This window comes from Thunnus maccoyii, chromosome 19 (assembly GCF_910596095.1).
Source record: "Thunnus maccoyii chromosome 19, fThuMac1.1, whole genome shotgun sequence".
Classification (NCBI taxonomy): Eukaryota; Metazoa; Chordata; class Actinopteri; order Scombriformes; family Scombridae; genus Thunnus; species Thunnus maccoyii.
This window is the reverse complement of record NC_056551.1, coordinates 5,538,944-5,554,704: the sequence shown is the minus strand read 5'-3', so window position 1 is coordinate 5,554,704 and position 15,761 is coordinate 5,538,944. Positions and strand designations below refer to the sequence as shown.

The window sequence follows — 15,761 nt, the reverse complement described above, 5'->3', positions numbered from 1 at the left end:
CCATTTTTTAGTTTTCATTCAGGTTTGTTTTGTATTTTTTGTTTGATAGGATTTTAATTTGTTTAATGTCTTAATGTTACCTTTTATTAATAATTATTAATTACTATTAATGACCCCCTCTGTATTACCACATAAAAATGACCAGCTTGGAACAGTAATGTGTGTCTGACATGGGTTTTTACCACAAAAATGTATCCTTAAAATGGCATCTTCTCCTTCTCCCTCATTAACAATGCCACAATCTATGAATATGCAATTATATTACATATCAGAAGTTTAACAGCTGGACACAAGATGTCTCCTACTTCACTGTAAAGTCCATTCTCAGTGTTTGTGCATTAGAGGATTCAAGTTTCCACATCACACTTGCATGTAAGTTGTATACTGGACCAGGATTGGCTTCCAAACTAGTTGTGATGCCACAGATTGTGCTTACAGGTCCAGACCTTAAAATCAGATTTGCAGTGAGCAAAGACAAAATTCCCCCTTCAGCAGACAAACGTGGAAACAACCTTCGGGTGTGAAGCTCAAACATCCAACCGTAGCAACAAGATGAAAAACATATTTTTGAGTGGAGGGGGATCAATTTGAGCATCCTTTTAAATCACTCATACAAATAAGTTTATGATGATGATGATTAATATTATCATTAGTTACTAGATGTTGAGCAGAACTTGTTATTAGAGCTGCATCAATCAGTCGATTAATTGATTAGCCAGTTAGTCAATTGACAGAAAATTATATAGCAACTATTTTGATAATGAGCTGGTTTCAGCTTCTAAAATGTGATGATTCAATTATTTTCTTTGCCGTACAACTAATTATTTTTGGGTTTTGGACTTTTGGACAAGTTGAGACCAATGAAGACGTCAACTCTGACTTTGGGAAATTACAACAGGCGTTTTTTTACTACTTTCTGACATTTTATAGACAAAACCATTAATCAAGAAAATATTTATCAGATTAATTGAGAATGAAAATAATTGTTAACTCATATGGGGGACATTTTCATACCTTTGTTAGGCAGATGTCAACAGAGAGATGACAGGAAATAAGAGAACAAGAGATGTGAAATGACAACACAGGTCTCTGGCTGGACCATTTGGACTGAAACATTTGCCTGTTTCAGTCCAAATTAGTGTAATATTTTGGACTTTTCCATCATTTTTGTCTTTTTAATGAAATATTGCATACTTTAGAAGAAGTTTAGAGGAGAAATCACTCTTTGGTGGGGCTGCTGACATGTGACAAGGGGCCCTAAATATACAGGTCAAAATAATATATATTTAATATATATTGTATCTTGTAAGTTTATCATATATTTGTTTTTTTAAATCTTACTCTGAAAAGTAAAAAGGAGTAAAAAGTACAATCTTTCCCTCTGAAAAAGCCGTGGAGTAGAATTATAAAGTAGCATCAAATAGAAATACTCATGTAAAGTACAACTACCTAAAAGTTGCACATTTACTTGGTTATTTTCCACCAGTGAATGTTTCCTCTGAGTTCTAAACAAAATGAAACCAGAGCAGAAAGGACAACAATTACATAACAGAATATGATAGGAAAATGTGGGGTTTGTGTAGTCATAAGAGTACTTTGAATACAGACGTGCATAATAGGCCAAAGCCTATAAACATTTCAGATCATTTTCAGAGATGTCACTGTTCCTTTCTGACCTCTGAGGGGTGCTATTGCAGCTCCGGCACACTTACCAAACCGTCTTCTCCTATACTGTATAACAGCACTGTGTGGTGATACTCTGTATAATCTGAGCTGCTGTGTATCACCTGTTGCTGAAAATCTGACTGCTCTTTGCTCTACAGGTATTATTAGAAGACATATTCAACAGTTTTCCTCTATAAATCATGTTTGGGTCTTTTGATTTTGATCAATCGTTGTATTTGAAATGCAGATTTCAGCATGCAGGGGTTTTGGTTTGAATACTGCATGACATCTTTTCAACCAAAGGGATGATTTCATCTATAAAGAGACTGTGTAGTCTGATCTGAATCTCATGTCTGCTAACTTTCTCTTTGCAAGGACAAACCTCCTGATAATAGCTGGTTATATTAGTTGTTTCAACCCAGTGCTTTAATATACCAGTATATAGCTAGTCCTGATTAGTCCACTCCCTGCACCAACCCCCTTTATTTGTTTGTATTTTCCTCTATGAATTCACATTTTCCATTCTCCTTCCCTCTCTTTGTTTCCTTTATTGGTCCTTCCTCATTTTTTGCGCTCGCTTTTGTATCGTTATTATTTACTCCTGAAAACAATTCTGTATTTCTCACTAGCTCTCTTCCTCTTTCCCCCCTCCCCAGCTCTTTGTCTTTCTCTCTCTCGTCCTCTAAGTGGGCCAGAGTTCGTGTTGTCGGAGGTTTGTTTGGGAACACCAGAGGGGACAGACTGCCTGCTCGTCGACGGTGACTTGAGGCCATCAGATATCATCTCAGCCCTCCAAGATTCAACACATAACCTTTGTCGCATTTGGCTGCAAGACAGCTGTGAGGGGGCAGAGCTGCTGGCTTGGGCTTGATATTGTAAGATGTCCTGTTTATATGACCATATATGGGAAAACAGTCTAACTTGCACCTCTTCTACGGTATAAACAAACCCACTCTTTCATTAGATCTAGATGAGTGTCATTCTGGAGGCTGCAGAACAGAACTCAGTGCTCCACTCAGGTGGAATAAACCTCAACAGGAATAAAAGCTGGATCATCTGATTTCTATGTTAGATTTTACATTTTTAAATGACTCAACAATTGGCTATTTCTGTACCTGCAATAGTTAGATCCGAGTGAAGTGTAGATATTTAAGGTTAGCTTGGCCCTGATCTTATATAGTTGTGGTCCTGATTTTATTTTATGCTGATTTGATGCTCTTTTTTACCCTTTCACAATTTTTCACAGTTTTGTAAGTTTTAATGTTTGCCTAAATGTTGGATTTTTCACAATGTCTTGGTTTGGGGTTCAATTCCCACTGAGGATTCCCGAGTTATTCGGATATATAAATACTTGTCATTATGTAAGGTCATGTCTCTGAATCATTTTGCTTTTAGTGTTGTGCCAGAACAGAGGGACCAAAAAGTGATTTTTTTCTTTTTTATCTTTTAAATTTATTTGACAAAAAAAATATAAAACAGAAATGTAAAAAAATGCAAAAACATATGATTTATGATGTATGGTTTAGACATTTTTCACCTCTATTCCATAAGTCTTTTTTTGACCTTTTTTCTGTGATATATCTCTATCTTAACAATTCTCTTACAATGAATGGATTACAAGCCTACTGACCATGGGCAGTAAAGTGATTTTTCCTCAGAGAGCCAAAAGGCCAGTTAAATGTAGTGATGTCTCGGTCATGTTTTTTTTTCTTCTCTTGATCCTTTAATATTGAGTATGTGCCGATACTGAGTCAGATATTCATTTTTAGAATATTTTGTTCATTTTTCCTACAGTAAACGATGCAGCTGCATAGTGAACGCTCAGGCTACAGTAAAGCTACAGTCACCTACAGTCATGTGAAATCAATAACAAAGTGTGCTACCACAATCAAGAATCAGAGGAGTCATGTCCCTGGACAACTTACAAAAATGTGTCCACATTTTCATTTCCAGCAGGTTACATTACTGTAGCTTGAAGAGATGCATGGATTTAGGTGTATTTTAAAAAATTTTTTAAAAATTAGGTGAAGTAATTTTTTTTATTTAAAAAAAAGTGTAAACTGCTTTGAGAACAGATGGATTACTATTACTTTATTGGGTACTTTGCTCTTTTTTCTATTGTTTTCTGAGAAATATGATTTCAAAGGTGCTTGTAAGACTAAATGACTTGCAAAATTTGTGTATTTTTGCAGTAGCCAACATTATCTAATAACTCCACAGAGTGTCTTAAACTTGACACTTGACCTAAAAGCACATTTAGATAAACATGTCAATGGTTATGCCACACAGTATGTAGACTGGAAGAACAACATGAATTACTTGTATAAACACAGAATATATATTGTTGTAACCTGCTAACAGAATATTCCACTGTCTTTACTGGACAGTACTCAACATTTTTACAAACCACTTTCATAATTGATATTACTGTATTTTTTTCATGGTAGATATGACTTGAGTGTACAGTACATCCCAATCATCAAACAATCAATTTGAATTAATTACACATAAAAACATAAATTAGTTCTAATTTTGACAATGATTATTAGATGATACCCAGTAATCCCATAAAGAACCTAAATGCTCCAAAAGTGTAAAATGTGCTTATAACTTATACTCTAACTATAACTTTAGAGTATTTGTTTTTAGGTGATAGACCTCCACACTGCTGTTAGTCTGAAGGTTCCTCTGACTCCAGCGAGTGCCTGTTTATTTGGGTGTGTATGAGTAAAATATCTTCACATGGCGTTTTACACCATTGTCAACCACAATATTGTGGAAGTCAGAGCCACAACACGATGACTCAGAAACAGGAACATTTTTATTTCTGAGCAGAGGCACAGCTCGCTGAGAACAACACACAAAATAACTAGACACACATGACGACTTGATTGCGGCACATCCATTTGTGAGAGTCAGAGCAGTTTGTTTTGTCAGCTTTAAAAAAAAAAAAAAAAAAAATCTTCTTCATTGCAGCTCATGAGTGGATTCGCTCATAGCCGCTGTGTTGATGCAGCTGTGCTCATCGGACAGTCGGAGTCAGAATCTGCCCTCAGTACTGCTGGGAGGCTCTTAGACACCTGAAGTAAACACACAGGGACAGGTCAGAAATACTGTAAAGATGTGTTATTGTAAAGCCATAGACAACTACAACATACCATAGTGTGAACACAACCCACCACCTCTATTAAAGCTCTGTATTTAACTTCAAATTATTTCTATAATTAGCTGCACATCTAATGATCTAAGTGATAACTGTAATATAACATAATACAAATATGTCAACTTCTACCACTAATAATAACAGTAATACTGCCACTATTAACATGGATGATGTGAAACATTCTAAGGTGTGTAGGACATTTTACAATCATTTTGGATTAAACATTTAAACTTTATTCATATAGAATTTTTGCTTTACAGAAGGAACAAAAGAGAAGGAGAGAGAAAAAAGAGACAGATAAGGCAACATCCAAAATTAAGCGCACACAGTGTATCAAGTTAAAACAAAGAAGTAAGCTTGAAAACATTAATGCTGAACATACCTGTTTCTCCAGGTTTTCAATCTGCTGCAGGCGCCTGTCAATCATTCTGTCTCGGGCTGAAACCTCAGAGGTCAGCCTGGCGAGCCGTACCGCCTGTTTATCGATGATCAGCTGTAACACATCAAAGATATAAAAGGGAAGAGATGGTCAAATCTGTTACTTCCACTGACAAATGTGTAGCTACTACAGCACAGCAACTACAACAAATAACAAAAAATTGTTACTTTATATTCGATCATTATATTTAATATTTGAAGTTTCAGACAAGCAAGCAAGAAAACCGTCATTTCCTTCCTTTCACCTGCAATCATACTATCCAAAGTAAATTCTACACTAGTTTAACACAGCAAATGTAAGTCAGACAAATTCCTGCTTATTTACAGTCAGTTCTGATTTTTTTCCGCCCTTACCTTCATGGAGCTAATGTCGAGCTGCCTTTGACCCCCTGACCTCGGCTCAGTCATGCTCTTAATGCCCTGGAGGATCCGGCTTATCCGGTGTTGCATGGCCCCCTGCTCCGTCTCCAGATCCTCCAGCCCCTTCTGCAGATCTCTGACTGCCTTCCACAGCCTGTCACCCCTGGCACTCAGCATCTGCAGGTCCTTCCTCACCTGAAGAACAGTACATTACATCACATTATTCACAGTAATAAAACGTTTCACGGCATCTGTATGTACCTGATAGTCTTCTTCTGATGGTTTACAAACCTTTATTCAATTAATTTTCAGACCTTGAGTCACATTCTACTTGGTCTTTAAAGGTCTCATTGACCTTACTCTTGTACTTCTTGTTGCCAATATACCATCCAATATAAAGGTCCCTGTCTTTGAAAAAAACATCTCACTGTCTGTGCCAAATAACATTATTTCATTTTTTTCCTTTTAGTCTGTAATTGTCTTTGACTCTTTTTCAAAAGTCTTTTACTCACCTTTTATTTAAACCAATGGGAGACTGTAAGAACACAATATTTTTTGCCAACACATATCATTTAGTTTTTTTTTGTATTTTTATGTGTTTTAACACAATGTCTCCATTGTACATACAAATAAAACAATTACATTTTCGAGATGATGCTTTTGCCCTGAGCAGATTTCAGTGGAAATCAGTGGAATATGAGACATAAGGAGTGCCTTTTGTTCCCATGAGTGGGTACATGATTTAGGAGTGCATGTTCATTTATTTTGTTTTGCCAGCTTGGAACAGTAATGTGTGTCTGACATGGGTTTTTTCCACAAAAATGTATCCTTAAAATGGCATCTTTTCCTTCTCCCTCATTAACAATGCCACAATCTATGAATATGCAATTATATTACATATCAGAAGTTTAACAGCTGGACACAAGATGTCTCCTACTTCACTGTAAAGTCCATTCTCAGTGTTTGTGTATTGGAGCCTTCAAGTTTCCACATCACACGTGTTAGTTGTAAACTGGACCATGATTGGCTTCCAAACAAGTTGTGATGCCACAAATTGAGCTTACAGTTCTACCCCTTAAAATCAGATTTTCAGTGAACACAAAGAAAAATTTAAAGATTAGCTGGTTTCAGCTTCTCAAATGTGAAGATTCAATGATTTTCTTTGCCATACAACTAATTATTTTTGGGTTTTGGACTTTTGGTTGGACATATGAAGATGTCAACTTTGACTCTGGGAAATTACAACAGACATTTTCTACTACTTTCTGACATTTTATAGACAAAACCATTAATCAAGAAAAAATTTGTCAGATTAACTGATAATGAAAATAATTGTTAACTTATTTTGGGGACATTTTCATGCCTTTGTTAGACAGATGTCAACAGAGAGATGACAGAAAATAGGGGAACAAGAGATGGAAAATGACAACACAGGTCCCTGGCTGGACCGTTAGGATCAAAACATTGCTGAGGCCTCATATTAGCTTCAGGTGAACTTTAGGGCTGTGGGCTTTTCCCCTAATCTCTTATCACAGTTAGAGAGAGATCTCTTCACAGCCAGTATGGACAGGAGGAGTGACTACAGTGGCCACTGAGTATTTCAGTGTACATAAGGGCATGTGGGCATTGTTTTAAGACAGACTTGATAAAAATGTGAGCCTAAAAAGTAAATTAAAATGATTAAAGTGAAAATTAAACAATAAAAACAAAGAAATCAATAAAAGATGAGAATCAAATAATAGCCATACAAGTGAGCCTTAAGCAGGCTGCTCCAAAAGCTTTAAAAGCTTATAGCTGCCCCACCAAAGGTTATAGTATTTTTAAAAAAAAAAAATAATTTTACATGCATTATTCACAATATACACCACACAAACAACATAAAACAAACTAAATCAACCAAACAAACATCAAAAAAGCAAATAGGATCAGACAGGCTGACATTTAAAATAGATCTTAACAAACTCCATGGTCCCTCCAGTGCTGCATCATTTTCTTGTAGAACTAGGGCTGCTCTTTCCACAGATAATAAGTTGAAAAAGTGAATATGGACTATTTCACTCAGAATAAAGTGGACAGAGCTTAAATGAAGTACCTTAACAAGTGGAGACAGAATAGAGTATGCTACACTGTCATGTGGAAAAGTTTATTTTTATAACTTTGAAGCTATTCATTGGAGGTTAAAAAGGAATATTGGGCTTCAAAGAGGTTGAGATTTATGATAAAATTACTGTTTCCAAAAGTTTCCATCTGCCAAAAATGTGCAAAAGTTAAACAAAAAAAGATGTCTCAAAACAGGTCAAAGTTTGTATTTTTATAGCTGTCTGAAAAGTGTATTTCCCTTATAAAGTATGATTTTTCAGAAATGTGGTTCCTCCTCACCTGCTTGTGAGTCCGTCCTGTCTTCAAACTCTGCTTACGGAGGCTCTCCAAACTCCTGGTGGCCCCGTCCAGCTCTGCCGCCACATGCTCTCCCTGCCGTTCCAGCTGCCCCGCGTTCTCCTCCACCCCCTGCAGCAGGTGAGCCAGTCCCAGGGAGAGCACTTTCAGCTGGGACACAGGGACCTCACCTGCCTCCTGTGATCTGGAGGGATTGCCTGGTGGATGGTCACGGCGGGCCTGGCAGAGTCCCACCAGCATAAAGGACAGCTGCAGCACTTGGCTCACCCTCATACTCCAAGATTTCATCAGTTCACTTTGGGCAGATGGACTGGACTGAAGATCTTGATCTTAAATCTTGAGAGCCCAGACCCAGATCTGATCAACATAACAGGTCTGTGGAATCACACCGTGGCTGCTTGAAAGCTCGTGTAGAGATGAATCCACATCTGCCAGGTCTCTAGAATCCTGATGTGCCTCAGATGTTCCCTGAGGAGGTTTGAAGCTCAGAGTGCTGAAGGAAAGAGGGATGAGGAGAGGGAGGAGAACCAGACTGGGAGACAAGGAGGGAGTTCCCAGACTGACGCCTGAACTGAAAAATAGTTCAGAGTTCTGAATATTATATTTAAAATAACAGACTACTGAGTAATCTATTTAACATTATAATTGTGTGGATTTTATTTAAAATATACACAAAAAACTAATTTGTTTATTTGTGATTAGGTCTCCCATCACATATGCACATGGAACATTATTGAAGGATTTCTGTGAAAAGGATTAACAAAATTCTGTATAGCTTAAATCCTAATAAAGTTTATAATTGGAACTGAAAGGTGCAGGTTTACAGTGATCAACACCTTGCTGAACTTTGAGCACTTTCCCCTTAAATGAGCCTGTGTTGCATTTATACATGAAAGTAAAGCAAGAGAGACATCTGCTGGCCATCTGAGGAGCTGCAATCAGTTTCTTTTATTGTTCTAGGAAGTGAATTGAGTATACAGGTGTCCTCCCTCCCCTGCAATACAGAACCACTGAGAAAACTACATTAAACCTTTATTTACTTATGAAGGGTTTGTCTCTCTTCAAATTAACACATTGAATGAACTGCCACGACATTTTGTAAAGAAATTCATGGTCCCCAGAGGATGAACCCTAATGACTTTGGTGATCCCGCCTTTTCTTCTAGTGCTACCAGCAGGTCAATATTTTCATTTATCCAATAAAATATCTTGCACAAAATTTTGTACAGATCCATTATCTTCATGATTTAGATGGTCTCCTGACTTTCATTTAGCGTGTCCATGAGATTGACATTTTTGGTTTTGAGTGAAATGTCTTAACAAGTAGCGGTAGTAGTAGTGGTTGTACACACTACTGTGAGTTCAGACCATAGAGTGTATATAAAGATTAATGGATCATGACCTTGGACTGAAGCGAATGCTAGCTTACTGGGAACATTGAGTGGTGCACATGGTGTTAACGTTAGACTTTGACTAAAAAAATTATTGACTTAGTATTTCTAGAGAGAAGTTGCCATGGTAGCTGCTGCTTGGTTCAGACAGGGCATGAAACAAATTTTAGAAGTTACATGATTGCATGAGTCAATGGAAAAAACACGATTAGTCATGAATTCGGCGCAAATTGATGTGAAGACACTTTGTGGTGCGTTGAAAATGTTTCAACTTTAGCAAAAAATTTGTGTGCATGTCGGGACTTTGAATCTGCTCCTTAAATGTACAGAGATGACAGGGAAAAGGGGAGAGACTGGAATGGTTCTGCTGTGAAATTAGTGAAAATTCACATTGCTAGCTGTTTGAACACACACACGCACACTACCGTACATGTGGTTGGTGTGTCAGCGTCTAGCTAGCTTATAGTTGTATCTGTATTGGTTGTATGGGGCAAATAAACTAAGATATGGTGCAGTGGTCAAATATGTGTGAATGATCCAAGGCAAAAAAATTTCACCTAGTCTTTAGACTGAAATCTATCAGGCAGACTCTAATCTGGATATTGTGCTTTGGTTTGACTAAAATGCTCATTCTTGGTCTTGACTAAAACTCCATGTTTTATTTATTAAGACAAGACTTTGACTAGACTAGTGTTTTTTTCAACTGAAACTTAAGCAAAAATGAGCAGGAGGACTTTTGATCTCAGTAAGGAAATCTAAAAATAGCTGAGGAAATTTACACAAATCCACTTCCCTACCACCTGTATTTTTTACAGTGCCTCAGAAGAGTTTGCATTTATCACACCATGTAATCTAATCTGTTGTTCGGTACAGGAAATGATAAGATCCTAAACCATACCGGATACATTTTTTAAAATAATTTAGGTCTTATTTTCATAGCTTTGTTATCATTTATTCCTGTCTGATCAGACTGTTTTCTGTTTCTTGAACCATCTGTTACATGTTGTACTTTCTTTACCAGCTAGTCTAACTTTGGTGAAAGAGTGACTTTCACATTACACAGGATTCATCTGATTAATTGTGAATATACAAAGGAGATATTTTACTGAAATATTAGGGGAGCTTTAAAAAATAGATTTTGGTAATATTTTCTCAGCTATACTAGTAATCAGTAGCTATAATTCCTGTACTGTGTAGAAATGTATTCATTGTATTTATTATTTACCATCATGTTTGGTCAAAATGTCATGCCAATAAAGCTCCATTGAATTTAATTGAGAGAATTGGGGGTACAAAACATGACTTCCTACACACAGACTCAGGCTGAAAGAGCTGCTTTGTACCAGCGAGGGGCAGACTAACAAACCGTTCTTTGAATTGTTTTGAAGTTGGGGCAGGCCTAATGCACAAACGACACTATGTCAACTCATAAAGACTGATTTATAAATGAGAGAAAGGCAGTCTCAGCCCACTGTTTCCTCCTGCATGAGGCATTCTGGACACAGAAGAAAGCTGCAGGAAGGCAGTGTCACTGCATGAGTCAGAGGAACCACGTTAGGGTTTACAGTAAGTCAACACGGTTTTACCATTTTAAGACACATTTGAATAATTTCTGATAATTTTGATTAAAAGTTTAAAGAAGTAATTGAGTAAAATGTAATAACAGTTCTTTCAAGATAATCCAGTCACTGTTGTCAGATTAATTTCTTCTCGTCTCCAAAATGCTACATGTTCTAAAACTAAACATAACAACTTTCTTTTAAGCTTAAAAATACTTTGTTCTCTGTGTATCCAGTTCATGTTCCAGTTGTTTTAGAAAGCTGAAGTATCATAGAAATGTCTCAATCTTTTTATGTGAGCATTAGAGCAGCTGGTAATCTTTCATCTTGGATTAAAATATAGGACTAAACCTATGACTACTCACTGATGAGAAATAAAAAGGAGAAAAGTGACACGCAGATCAAGGTGTTGTGCTCAAGCTGTCAAACATTTTTCCTGTTCTTATGAGCAGGAAAGATGTGGAAGTTAAGATATTGTAAAAAAAAACTTTTATCAGTTACATAACTTGTTTATAAGACAAAAGAAAAAAGAAAAGAAAGAAAAAGAAAAAACAACAAAAACCCAACCCAACTTTGACTTCATTAAGGCAAAATATTACAAATGTTACTTAACTCAATAGCTTTCCTGTCTGTATGTTAAGTATTGTTCTGGAGCTGGGAGGTGAGTAGCTTAGTCTAGCTTTGCATAAAGACAGGACAAACTACTTCATTTGAAGTAGTTCAGATGATGAATGAAAATTGTCATGTCAGCCATCTGGCTGTAAGTCACTTCATCCAGATAAATGTTGTGTGTTCAGCTTATTCTGCTGCCCAAAAGTGGAGAAAATGTTAATATTGTAACACCATTTCTCCCATCATTCCTGTTGCTCAGAAATGATGCATGTAGTGATATGACATTTGGTTACAAATATCTAAGATTTGATTTGCATGTTATTCCATGAAAACACCTTGTGATGATGCTTTGCTCCTGGTAGTGATCTTTCAGAGTCAATGAGCTTTAGAAATTGGAGCACAGGCAGTGGGTTAATTCAGTAGGTCAGCCACACAGGAAGTGATGCCTCATTTGGTGATTTTAGAAGAACGAAGCACACAAAGACCTAAATGCTGCTGCAGCTGGGCCAAAACTATAGCACACAAACATCTTGTGTGTTCATGCATAAAGGCCTGCATGCATGTGTACATCCTGTCTGGTTACATTAATTTGTGTGTGTATGTGTTTGAGTGTGTGTGTGTGTCTTAGCTGTGTGTTGAGCACTGGCAGGGTGAGATGGAGCACAGAGCAGTGAGGTCCCAGCACGCAGGGATGTATGGGCTGATCAAAGTGGTGTCACATGATCTTGTGGGCCCACAGGGACCACTGACGGGTGCAGGGCTGCTGGTGTCCTGCATTCAGGTTGGAGCCTTCAGGGTTGATGGAGACAGATTCTTTAAATACTACATATGTTTGACTTGTCATAGCAGGAAAAGCACAGGTGTTACTAATGACATTAACGATGGCTCAGTTCTGTTTTATTGATCCATGACAGTGAGCCAGCATGCACAATACCAGGACCCTGAAACTGCAGCAGCTAAATGGAATTCAGCCATCATTAAAGCCACTGGAAACCCAAATCAACAATAGCCTTCTAACTGTAACTTAGGGTCCTATGTACATAATAGTAAGATTCTAAAAAGTATTAGAAATTAGTTTCAATCCAAATTTGAAATATTGTTTTTGTAAACTTTCTTGATATTGGGTTTGAATTGGGCATGGTTATGCTTGGACAAATGCTTTTATGATGAAAATTACACAACTAATTAACTGAACCAATCATAAACAACGTGATTTGCTGACTTGCTGTGTAAATGCATTGTCTCATTTCCGGTTGCTGGAGTTTCTGTGTTATTGGTAGCGTTTCTGCATCTCAACCCAGTTAATTTTGCTATGTTTCATTACTGTGGCTAATTATGTACATTTAAAGGTACTTAACAGCAAAATGGGCTGTTTTTTGAACTAGGTTTTATGAACATTTATTTCTACTCAGATTTTTGTGGCTGCTTAATGACACACTTAACTTTGATATCACATGCATTTTTACTATTTCAAACCAAATTTCCAGAGGCTTAAATATTATTATTTACACCTGCTTTTCCTACCGTTACATGTCAAAATGTCCTCTGTGAAAGAGACCTATGGCAGGTTCTGAAATGATAGAAGTGACTGTCAGACTGAACATGGGGTTATGGTTAGGATTGGAAGTGTGCCTGCATTGTGTGGGGTTGGTAATGGGATTGGAATGTGAATACGGGAACAGCAGCTCCTAAGAGAGCCAACGAAACTTGAAAAAAAAGAGGGTAAGACAAAAACAAAAAAAATTCATTTCGTATCTACTGTGTTTAGCTGTGTTTTGGTCTTTCTGGCCTGTGTATAGTTAGTAGCCAGATCCAGTGCAAATAAACTGTTTTCATTGTCTGAAATGAAAAGAATAGTTTGACATTCCTGGAAATACACATTTTCGCTCTCTTGCTGTGAGTTAAATGTAAAGATTGACACCACACTCATGTCTGCATATTAACCATGAATCTAAAGCCAGCAGGTGATTAGCTTAGGTTAACATGAAGACTAAAGGCAGGGGAAACAGCTAACCTTGCTAAATAAATGTGGAACTATTCCCTTAATGTTCTTTCGTACATAGTCCCTGACAAATAAATCTAACCAAATAAATGTTAACATTTATATATCGTCATAAGCAAAATATTAAATATGACAAATTATTTATAGAGCAATTATAAGACCATTGTGCAAGATATTTTAAAGGGATATATTAAACTATAACATACACACACACAATATAATTTACTGTAGGACAGTAATACAAGCGCTAGAATACATTTTTAAAGTAATTGTGATCATATGCTACTTTATATTCTCATATGTTACTACTTTAGTGATGCAGGAATATCTGTTATACAGTACCTATTGTAACAGTGGCTTTTACCCATTACCTCATTAATACTGGTGGCATGTGCTGTGGCAATCCAGGAATTCAGAGCTTTTCTTCCACCAAGTTGCTCTAATGCTTCTACTACAATCCTCCGGTCACTGGGTCTCCACCTTTCATAAAGGCCCCACCAAGTCAAGCATGATTTGACTTGGACTCGCAGGGGTTTGGAGGTCAGAGGTTGGGTGGCTGAACAGCTGGCGAGGGTCACATGCCAAGATTACGCTCGGCATGCCCTGCCTCTATAGATCAAACGTACAAACTGAAACCTCAGCTAGCAGGATTGAGCGTGTTATTGTAGCATGATTCCCATTAAATAAGCTCCAGCAGTCACACGCACTGCTAACCCCTCGGCATACAGCAGGGTCGTGTTGTGGTTTAGCATGAGCCTGAGCATCTTGTGTTCACTTTTAGCTTGAACTCGCTCAAACTCTGAACGCAGTGTCTCACAGGGATTGAGTAAGAGCTGAGAATGTATTATGAAAATCATTTATGTGATATGAGAAACCAGGATGAGTGACAATTTAAGAGGCAACTGTGGAGTGTAGCCATGAACCACAAATCATCACTGATGATTTATGGTTGAAGAGATAATTTATTCACTGCTGGCACTGTATCTCAATAATCTTCCAGTAACTGACAGCGATTCCGTGCTCATTACAAACAATCATGCACATGCATTCATATTGTCACAAAATCTGCTTTTGTCATCTCAAAAACATTACTAAGGTGTAACCATTACTCTCCCTGAGTGACACAGAGAGACTAATGCACGCTTTTATATCAAGCAGGCTGGACTATTGTAATACCCAAAAAGTTATTAATCAGCTACAGCTGAGTGCTGCCCAGCAGGACCAGAAGGAGAGAACACGTTGCACCTGTTGTTAAGCCCTTACGCTGCTTTCTGTATTGATTTTAAAATTCTTTTACTTGTTTTAAAGCACTTCATAGTCTTCAGTCTACATGTCTCACATGCTTAAAATGTATGAAACAGTACGTCCCCTCAGGTCCTCTGGCACCCAACTCTTTTCATTGTATTCACTTATTCCATCATATTCATGTTGTAAAATATTATTTTATCTTTATTATATTATTATTCATTTTATCTCCCCCCTTTTTATTGGTTTATTTGTCTTTGTTTTTATCTAGTTTTTTAATCAAATTTTTATTTCACTCCATTTTACTATTATAGTTTTTAAGTCTATTTTATTACATTTTCATAATTTTTATTTCTCGTGTGCATTAGTCTCAAATTGTTTTATGGTTTACTGTCTACATTTGCTCTTTCACTTGCAACCTGCACTGTACCTGCAAACACCATCAGTCTCACTATGTATTTAATGTGAGCTAATTTAAAAGTTGTTAGGTGAATGCATCCATCACCATATGCATCATCACTTCTCATAAATGTCTAGAATATACAAAATTTTGAGGCAAAAACTCAAATATGCAACCTGGATTTGAATTGAATTGGCCTGGTGGGAAAGTTATTCACTACTTTTCTTCATCAGTTTCTTCTTCTCTTTCCCTCAGAGTACAGCCCAGTAACCTCCTGCCAGGGACACGTGTTGCCACTTGGGAACTTTTGCTTGTCATTAGATGTGTAGGTGGCGCTCCATTGCACCACAAGTCCCCCGTCAGGACCAATAAAAGGCAGTGATGGGAGCCAGAGACTCACTGACAGGTCACACTGCCTCTCTTCTCTCAGGGGAGTGCAGGAGGAGGAAGACAGCCAGGCACAGATGGATTTGACTTGTAAGTATGGCTGGTATGTGGCAACAGTATTGTTTGGCGTAACAATGCATCTT

The 15,761-nt window shown here is 37.3% G+C and overlaps 1 protein-coding gene across 1 annotated transcript; it reads right to left on the bottom strand.

Annotated features, from left to right (window-relative positions):
• Nucleotides 1-4,060: 4,060 nt before the first annotated feature.
• Nucleotides 4,061-14,030, bottom strand: LOC121886026. Its single transcript, XM_042395911.1, has 5 exons — nucleotides 13,958-14,030; nucleotides 8,006-8,594; nucleotides 5,621-5,821; nucleotides 5,211-5,321; nucleotides 4,061-4,745 (listed from the first exon to the last, which is right to left on the bottom strand). The coding sequence occupies exons 2-5, from the start codon at nucleotides 8,309-8,311 to the stop codon at nucleotides 4,659-4,661; spliced, it is 705 nt and encodes a 234-aa protein (XP_042251845.1). The 5' UTR covers nucleotides 8,312-8,594; nucleotides 13,958-14,030; the 3' UTR covers nucleotides 4,061-4,658.
• Nucleotides 14,031-15,761: the final 1,731 nt, after the last annotated feature.